Source organism: Elephantulus edwardii, unplaced genomic scaffold (genome assembly GCF_000299155.1).
Source record: "Elephantulus edwardii isolate Elephantulus edwardi_28Jun2011 unplaced genomic scaffold, EleEdw1.0 scaffold00121, whole genome shotgun sequence".
In the NCBI taxonomy this organism is placed as follows: Eukaryota; Metazoa; Chordata; class Mammalia; order Macroscelidea; family Macroscelididae; genus Elephantulus; species Elephantulus edwardii.
The window spans coordinates 9,713,228-9,722,951 of NW_006399871.1; the positions used below are offsets into that span (position 1 = coordinate 9,713,228).

Genomic DNA, 9,724 nt, shown 5'->3' on the forward strand with positions numbered 1-9,724 from the left:
AAAAAATTTATTTTATTATTTTTTTTGTGTGTACCGTCAACTCGGATCTGACTGGTACTGGAGGAGATTGCCCCTCTTTCTCTAGCAGAGAATCTGTTGGATTCAAACCTCATACCTCTGGGACTGCAGTGCAGCTTCTTGTGACCAGGTCACCAGAGCTCCCTTAGGCTACAAATCTTGACAAGAGGCGGCTGCCTCATCTTTTTCCTTTGGAGCAGCTAGTGAGTTTGAACCACTGATCTTTCAGTTCGCAGCTCAATGCTTGACCAATTACACTATCGGGGCTCCTTGGCATGAAATAAGTACGGACCATGTGTTCTCTATTCTAATTGCCATCACATCGGCCATGACTCACAGTGACGCTCAGATAAGCCAGCCTGAACCCTGCCCTATCCCGTGCCATCCTCATAATCACGGATACACTTGAGCCCACTGCTCCAGCCACTGTGTCCCTCCATCTCCTTGAGGGTCTTCCTTTCTCCTGCTGACCCTCCACCCGTCCAAGCCTGTCTTTTTCCAGCACTTGCCTCTCCTGACAACATGCCCAAAGTACGTTAGATGCAGTTTCATCATCCGTCCCTCTAAGGAACACCTTGGCTGCACCTTCTTCAAGACGTATCTGTTTGTCCTTTTGGAAGTCCATGTTCAGTACTCTTCTCCAACACCACAGCTCAAAGGCATTGATTCTTCTACTGTCATCCTTAGTCATGGTCCAACTTTCAGAGGCGTTAACAAGATCGTGGCTTGAATGATGCATTTTAATCTTCAGATTCATTAAATACACTAGCCATTAGAGGTTCCCCTTGATGAGCTGCACTTAGTAGCTACACTAGTTAGCATCTTTGAGGCAGGAGGTGGGGAGGGGACAAGGCAGGAGTACGAGGGAGGACAAATGGGCACTGGCATACCTGAGGTCTAAATGTGGTCACAAGGCAATGCAATGATCAGTCCCCAGGGTGACTGTCCAATTCTGGGATGCGGAGGCCTAAGGAGAGAGGTCATGGCTTCTGGCTGCTAAGGGCACGTGGGAGCTGGGTGACTCAGTGGAAACAACACAGATAAAGCTGTGCAGGTATCTTGAGTGAGCAAAGCAGGGCAGGCCAGTTTGTGCAATCACAGTTCTCTATATGATCCTTCTCAAGTCTCCCTCCACCGCAACATGGATCCCCTTACGCCTCTCCACCACTCTACATACTGCACCCCTCACCAAGCTGCAGTCCACTTTTGTTCCCAAAGCTCACATCCACACCTAAGGCTGTCCCTGCATACTGGAGGCACTGCCTGCATTGCAGAGACTGAAGTGTCTGCTGGCTGCAGGAAGGCCAGTTCCCTTGCCTCAAGTCAGCAACACTCAGATATGACTCACGCTACTTATGGGATCAGGCTGAAGCTATATGTGGATGCCTTTGTAGCTTGGTTTCTTCCCTCACCCCGAGTCTCTCCTATCAAGCATCTGCTGGGCGCATCTGTCGCTGCTGCTGGGTACCAGTGAGTAGCTTCCAGCTCCTGGGGACCCCAAGTCTGCAGAGCAGAACCGTTCCTGGGGTTTTCCAGGTGGTGACCTTATGGAGGTAATAGGTAACCTCTAGATAGGTTTGAACCACTAATGACGTATACTAGTAGCTGAGGACTTAACTGGTTATGCTACTATGTGTATCTAGATCCTCAACTCAGGGTCTGTTTCTGGTAAAAACATCCTAACACCCTTTGGTGGTTGCTAATGTAAACCTGCTAAGATAACCTCTCCGATGGTTCAAATCCACCAGGTGCTTTGAGGGAGAAAGTTGGGCCATCTCGTTCTGTGCTATTTATAGACTCCCCCCACCCCCCACACACTAGAGGGTCAGCTATGAATCAGTCCCAACAGAATGGAGGGTCAGCCCTGAGTCTGTCCCAGTGGAATGGAGGGTCAGCTATGTATGAGTCAGTCCCAACACAATGAAGGGCCAGGTATGTCTGAGTGGGTCCCAACACAATGGAGGGTCAGCTATGAGTCAGTTCCAATGCAATGAAGGGCCAGCTATGTGTGAGTGGGTCCCAACACAATGGAGGGCCAGCTATGAGTCAGTTCCAATGCAATGGCAATGATTTTTCTTGGTAGCGTGTGTCCTGGCATCCTAGGTGATGAACTACACCTTTCCCGGCATCTCCACACACGTCCATCCTAGACAGGGCACACCCACCCCTCCTTACGTTTTCTTCCAGGGAGGTCAGCTGCTCATCCAGTCTCACTTGGTCCGTCCCAAGAGGAAACGTCCCCTTCGCCCTGTCAAGAGGGACCGGTGGGAGCTCCCAGGGTCCTGTAGACTCTGCTATCAACTCCTCGGTGGCGTTGATGACCTTGAGGACTTCTGTGGAGATGTTGCAGAGAGAAACAGCAGAATACTTCTGTTTGGTCCGATAACAGAAGGGGACAGAAGACAAGAACAGCACATTAACAAGGACACAGGAATTGTATAGTACCATGGTGCTGTCATCATGAGCGTGATCCCATTATAACGCAACACAAACAAGAATGTGTGGCAGAATGAGAAGACGAACTACCAAACTCTTCGGCGAGAACTCGGAAGAGGCCCGATTTGACTTGGCCTGTATCCCATGACTCGGTGAAGTATTTCAGATTCTTAAGGGCAGCGGAACAAGAGCTAAGGAGAAACTATCATGTACTTTGTATGCTGCTGATCGTTTCATATCTAATATTTAATTCACCAAATGATGCTCTATTTCCCCAACAAAGCTCCAGTCTTAGATGTCAAATTGCAGTAGTGTGGTGCATTTGATGCTTCTGATTCCTTTTCTCTTGTAGTGTACAAACTGTTTCTTATTTAGACACTCTTCAAGGGAGCTCTGGTGGGCTGGTGGTAAGGGGCTGTGCTGCGTTCCCAAAGGCACGCAGTTCGAATCCACCAGCTGCTGTGTGACAGAAGTACAGACCGTCTCCTCCTGTGCGATTTACTGTCTGAAAATCCGCTGGAGGCTCAGCTATGGGTCGGTCCTGACTTGATGGCACACAGCGACAGCAACAGTACACTGTTGTGTACAAGACAATGGCATCGTTATGTTTAAGGGACCTGGTAGCAGAGAGTATAAAGTACAGGGTCGCTAATCAAAAGGTCCGCAGTCTGAATCCACCAGCTGCTCCGCTGAGGAAAGGTGGGCAATCTCCTCCCATAAGGACGTACAACCTCAGCCACCCAATGGAGGATCATTATGAGTTTAATTAACTCTGTGGCAGTGGCTTGTTTAGTGGGGTTTTTTTTTAGTTATGCTTATCACGTTCAGTCTTTACCATTATCAGTCTCCAAAGTCCCCACCACTTTTATAAGAGGCTCAGTATCAAGCAGATAGCTTTCTGCACTGGGAGTCGGGAGCCTTGGGCTCTGTATCTGGCTTTAAGCTCATCTAGTCATGGGACCTTGGTCAAGTTACTGCCCATTTCTGGAGCTCAGCTTTATCATTTATTCAGGGAAAGAATTAAGTAAAAAGTGGTTCTCTGAAGTCTCTCAGGAAATACTATTGGGAGAGTTTATACATGTATTCTCAGCTTAGGAGCCTTTGCATTAATCTACTATAAAGGCTTAACAGATACATACCGTTTGCTGCTTCCTCTCTCTCCTTGTAAATAAGTAGTAGTGGGGCATAGTTTTGACCAATGAACCCCCAAAGGAAGCTTAATATTAGAGTTTCTAGAGAAGTTTTTCTTTTCCTAATAGGGGTGGAGCTCCCTGATTAAAACAAGTTTGGAAGCAGTGGCATCCACTTCTAATATAGCTTGCCTCCGGAAACTCCATGAACGTGGAGAAACGATGAAAGTTATACAAGTGTTCAGGTCTTTTGTTCACAGGGTCTCTATGAGGCGTCTACGACTCAATGACAATAACAACAACAACAACTACAATGAGAGAGCTCAACTGGCCTAGTGGACAGAAAATGATGCTACCAAGCCAAAGGTGAATGGTTTTAATCTGCGGCCCTCAGGCCTGGTTTTAATTGTTTTGGGTCAAACATTCTTCTAATCGGTATAGCACTGGTCTGTCCATTTGCTGTACAGAGGTAACTCGTGGTTGCTGTGATGCTGAACACTGTGATACTGACGTGTAAAATGCGATAATGGTTACCCACGGTGGACAGTGTTTGGTGGAGCTCCCTGATTAAAACAAGCTTGGAAGCAGGAGTGGCATCCACTTCTACAATAGCTTACCTCCAGAAACCCTATGAACTTGGAGAAATGATGAAAATGATACAAGTGTTCAGGTCTTTTGTTCACAGGGTCTCTATGAGTCGTCTACCACTTGACGGCACTTAGCAACAATAACAACAACAGCAGGAGTTAAGGGAGGCACCATTCCCCACTTCTTTCTGCCTTAAGCATAGATGTGCAACTATGGTCAATATGAGTGAGGATGAAGGTGGGAATGAAAGAGCTCAAGGCCAGACAGCATTAGATCAGCCGAACGATGCTGAGACACTCCACCCTCTGCAGCTCTTGTTAGGAGAAAAAGAAATTCCCGCTTGTCGAAATCTCCGATCATGAGGTGTCCTGTCTGTTACAGCCAGACATTTTTCTGATACAAATTACTTCAAGCTCTTTCATTCACGCATCAGGTTTGGGCCAAAGACATTAATGAAGCAGTTGTTGTTGTTATGTGCCGTCGAGTCGTTTGCGATTCATAGCAACCCTGTTAAACCCTGCTCTATCCTGTGCCAATCGCATTGCCTCTGACACACTCATCCTGATTACCCCAGTTACTGAATCAATCCACCTCATAGAGGGTCTTCCCCTCCTGCGCTGTCCCTCCACCCTCCCAAGCATGATGTCCCTCTCCAAGGACCTGTCTCTCCTTACAACATGTCCAAAGTATGTCAGATGAAGCCCCAGAATCCTTGCCTCCAAGGAGTAGCCTGGTTTAACCCTCTTTAGGATGAATCTGTTTGTTTTCTTGGCAGTCCGTGGTACATTCAATACTCTTCTCCAGCACCACAGCTCAAAGGCGTCAATTCTCCTTCTATCCTCCCTAGCAGAGACATCTAAAACTCAAAGAATTATCTGCGTCTCTCAGTCACAGCACCAAAGCAATAAAGTCCCTTGTGATCAATATTGTCAGTCAGGAGCTCTGATGGCCTATTGGTAAGAAACTGTGCAGCAATCATGAAGGCCTATGGTTCAAATCCACCAGCTTCTCTGTGGAAGAAGGAGGGGCAATCTCCTTCCCTGAGATTAACTGCCTCTGAAAACGCACTAGAGGGGCCAGCTATAGGTTCGTTCTGACTCAACGATACTCAATAATAAACAATCTTAAGTCAAATATTGTCCATAACCATGGCTCTTCCTTGGAAGAGGCACCTTTGGTATGTGTTTTAGAAAGAAAGACACATTATTAAAGGGCTCAGGGGAAAAGAAAAAGTTTGTGCCACAGTAATATGGAAGAGAAGGTACAAAAATCACACAAGGCTCCAATTAGTCCACGGTCATTAGTAGGCCGAGGCTGAAACGGGAAGGTGTGCAAACAGATTGAGTTATCCACGTTCTAACTCCAGTTGAACATACAATAGCAAAGGAAGAAGCTGCTCTTCTCCAGTGCTTGCCAGCCACTGTTCCATTCCAGCTATAAATAGTCATGCTTATCCAGACACAGATGGAAGGCCAAGGTTGCCCACAGACGTGCTTTTTGGCCAAAATGCCTTTTGTGAGATGGATACTTTTCTAGTTCTCTACATTCTCCACCAGGCAGCCCTGCCACAGCCTGGTGCTGGCTGGGTTCTGAGGCCTGGGTGGGCCGTAAGCAGATCTTCACAGGCATCTACGACGACTGGCCCATCACATCCGGGTGGTGGCGACCTTCAGCTCTGGAAGTCCTCAGGCCTCGTCCTAAGCATCAGCACCAGCAGACCCAATTAAACCGTTATCTGGGTCAAACACCCACATCCAGGACCCCATCTGATGCGTCACCATGGGCCTCAGTTGGGTCCAGAAAAGGGAGTCCTGTGTCATGCTATTTGTAAGCATGACTGTCTTTATGGTTTGCTGTTAGAGGTAAAACACCTACCTATTGTTGCTGTCGTTGTTGTTAGGTTCTATCAAGTTGAGTACGACTCATAGCGACCCTATGAACAAAAGATCTGAACCCTGTCCTGTCCCGTGCCATCCTCACACTTCCTGACACACTAGAGCCCATTGTAGCAGCCACCGTGTCAATCCACCTGGTTGAGGGTCTTCCTCTCCTAGCATCATGTCTTAAGTATATGAGGTGAAGAGAGCCCTATTTGTTCTCATTCCTAAGAAAGGTGATCCAACAGAACATGAAAACCATTGAACAATATCATTAATAATATCACATGCAAGCCAAATATTGACTGGCAACAGTATGGTGACAGAGAACTGCCAGAAGTTCAAGCAGGGTGTAGAAGAGGCCAGGGCACCACAGATATTGCTGATGTCATATGTCCTATCTCTGCCTGAAAGCAGAGAATACCCAAAGAATGTCTATCTGTGTTTTATTGACTATGCAAAGGCATTTGACTGTGTGGATCACTGTCGTCCAGATGGAACAAAAGAACACTGTATGGCTTAAAACTGGGAAGGGTATGTATTACTGTATCCTTTCTCTGTACCTATTTAATTTGTATGCTGAGCAAATAATTCATGAATTCAAACTCTATGACGAGAAATGTGGCATCAAGTTAGAAGGAAGATTCATCAACAACCTGTGCTATGCAACCTTGCTTGTCAAAGTGAGAAGACCTGAAATGCTTCCTGCAGAAGATCAAAGCCTACAGCCTTCAATATAAATTAAATCTCAACATCAAGAAGAGAAAGGTCTTCTGGGCCAATAAGCAACATCATGATAGACGGAGAAAAGACTGAGACTATTGGATCCACAATCAACATCCTTGGTACCAAAAGTAAGGAGATTAGGGGATGCATTGTTTTGGACAAGTCTGTTGTCAGGGACCTCTTTAAAATATTGAATAATAGTGATGTTGGTTTGAAGACTAAGGTGTACCTGATTCAGGCCATGGTCTTTTCAATAACTTCCTATGCAATTTATAGCTGGACAATGAATAAAGCTGACAGAAGAAGAATTGATGCTTTTGCATTGTGGCATTGGAGCAGAGTACTGGATATTCCATGGACTGTCAAAAGAATGAACAGTTATGTCCTGGAAAAAGTTCAACCAGAGTGCTCCTTGGTGGCCAAGGTGGTAAAAGCTTCATCTCACATATTTTGGACATGTTGCCAGGAAAGGCTATTCCTTGGAGAGGGACTTCATACTTTGAAAGGTGCAGGAAGAGTCAGTGACAGAAGTGGAAGACCTCCAACCAGACGACTGACACAGTGACTGCAGCAATGGGCTAAAGTGTGTCTGAGATGAGGAGGATGGCCCAGGATAAGACAGCGTTCAGAACTGTTGGCCTAGTGGGTAAGGAATGGTGCTGCCAACCTAAAGGCAGGCAGTTCAGTTCTACCAGCTGGTTCTTGGTATTAAGATGGGCAACTCCTCCTGTGTGATTTATCACCTTTGAAAACTTGCTGGAGGGTCAGCTATGACTTGGCTCTGACTTGACGGCGATGAGCTTTGAGTTACATTCTCCACCACTTATTCAACATATTTCAGCGTGTGATATGCTGCAGAGTACCCTGTCTAGCAAGTGGCTAGCTAATGACCAAAAATGGTGGCAAGTCCTTTCACCCAGATGCATTTCAGAGGGAAAATCTAAAAATCTACTTACGAAAACTCAGCCACTGAAAACAGGGGGAGAACTGAGCCCTCTGATCACCCTTCTATCACCACTAGTCTGGTTTTTCACTTTTTTCTGTTTTTCTAGTGTCCAAGTTCTTCTCCTGGTGCTGGGGGAAAAAACTCAATGGCTGAAGTCTGTGTCCTGAAGTCTTGTCTTTCGCTCTACCCACGACGCTGACACTTCAGCCCTGAAGGCATTTTCACGAGCAGGATGAACCCCAAGCAGGCCAGCTGAGGCCTGCACCACAGTCTCTCCTGGAAGCTCTGTGATGGGTGTAAAACACCTGGAACCCATGAGGAGGAAACCTGTCCCTCAACGGGGCAAGGGACACAGAGAAAAGTCTGTAATGAAAACGGACAAAATCTCATCTTCAAATTCGTTTTATTGGGGGTCTCATTTTGCCCTTTATTGTCGTTACATAATGTCAAGCCTCCTGGAAGCAGGAGCGGCATCCACTTCCGAAATGCCTTGCCTCCGGAAACTCTACGTACGAACAGTGCTCAGGCCGTTTGTTCATAGGGTCGCTATGAGTCATCTACGACTCGACGGCATCAAACAACAACAACAACAACAACAACAACAACAACAACGTCAAGCCAGAACAGACCCACAGCTGACCCTCCAGAGGACTTTTGGAGGCAGGAAATCATATGAAAGGAGACTGTCCATCTTTCTTCTGCAGAGCAGCTGGTGGATTTGAACCACATGCCTTTGGGTTGGCAGTGCAGCTTGTTATCACTCTAGACTACCGGAGCTCCCTTTTAGGAACCACAAACTCGGCTCTACAAGCAATTTCCCACCTTTAAAGCCCCAAACGCCTGGCACACAGGGTTAAGTGGGAGCCTGGACAATGCACCCCTGGACGATAGCATAACTGGGATTTAATTAGCAGCAGGACACTGTGCAGGACACACACCTTCCTTGTTCCTCAGTTTACTCTTCAGTCCGATAAAAGTATTAGAAGTGATGATTTGTCACTAGGCTAACAGTGACTTATGTAAAATGTCCTCTTTCCTGCCCAGCCAAGATTTAAAAGCAGACAGCAACTTCTATAGCTACGTTTAAAAAACCCCTATATTTAGCACTGGACAGGGTTTTGTTCGGATCAAAAGCTGGTGGGGATTCAAGGATGGCTGGCAGGGAGCCCCGTGCGTGGGAGAAATGAAAAGCTATAGGATTCTTTCTGCTTCTACTGCTTAAAGCCCCAGCGGGAAGACCAGAACGGCACAAAGAAGGCTCTATTCGAGGGCCCGGAGGGCGTCTGCCATTATAGGAGCTGCCATTACTCCTCAAATTAATTATACAATGGATCAAATGTGACAGCTTCACGGCAGAAACCAAGGAAGAATAAAAACTCAGAGGAGATCAGCTGACGGACTAGGTAGCTAGTGTAGAACGGGGAGACTGGCTTCAGAGAGAATTGATTTAGTGGCCACGGAAGCAACAGATAGCAGAACTGATGGAGATAGCAAGTCAATGCAGCTAACCAAATGCAATTTCTTAATAATCAAAGAAATAGACTTTAAAGAACACATTTACTGAGTGACAGATTAGATTCCCTTTAAAAAGACTAAGTGTGTGCTAATCTCAGACTCCTAGCATAGTGCACATGGCTCCCATGCTCACTGATAAGCCGAAGGTTAGAGGTTTGAATTTACCCACCGACAGATGCTTTGGAAGAAAGAGCCTGGTAATCTGCTTTCAACAAATAAGCCAATAGAAACCAAAGTGTTGACATATTTGCTCAGAGAGTGGGCATCTGGGAAAGGGCCTGCTTGCAGTCCAGTGCAAGAAGAAGCTGATAGGTGTTTTGGCTGGAAGGTGCCGTGATTAAAGAACTATGTCCCAACTCTTGGGTTGTATGTAGCTTCCTACTTCCAAGTTGACTCTGATCCCTAGTTGCAGCCTGTAGTTTCCCTAACATAACTCTCTCTCATTCTCATTTTCCTTCCCTCTCCCTCTCTCCCTCTCTCCCTCTCTC

At 46.5% G+C, this 9,724-nt stretch overlaps 1 protein-coding gene across 1 annotated transcript in view; it reads right to left on the reverse strand.

Annotated features, from left to right (window-relative positions):
* The window catches only part of MYRIP (myosin VIIA and Rab interacting protein), a 295,832-nt gene that overhangs the window by 60,713 nt on the left and 225,395 nt on the right, over positions 1-9,724 (reverse strand). The window contains exon 11 of the mRNA XM_006893071.1: positions 2,194-2,388. Coding sequence (XP_006893133.1) covers positions 2,194-2,388 — 195 coding nt within the window. The remainder of the gene's footprint in view (positions 1-2,193; positions 2,389-9,724) is intronic.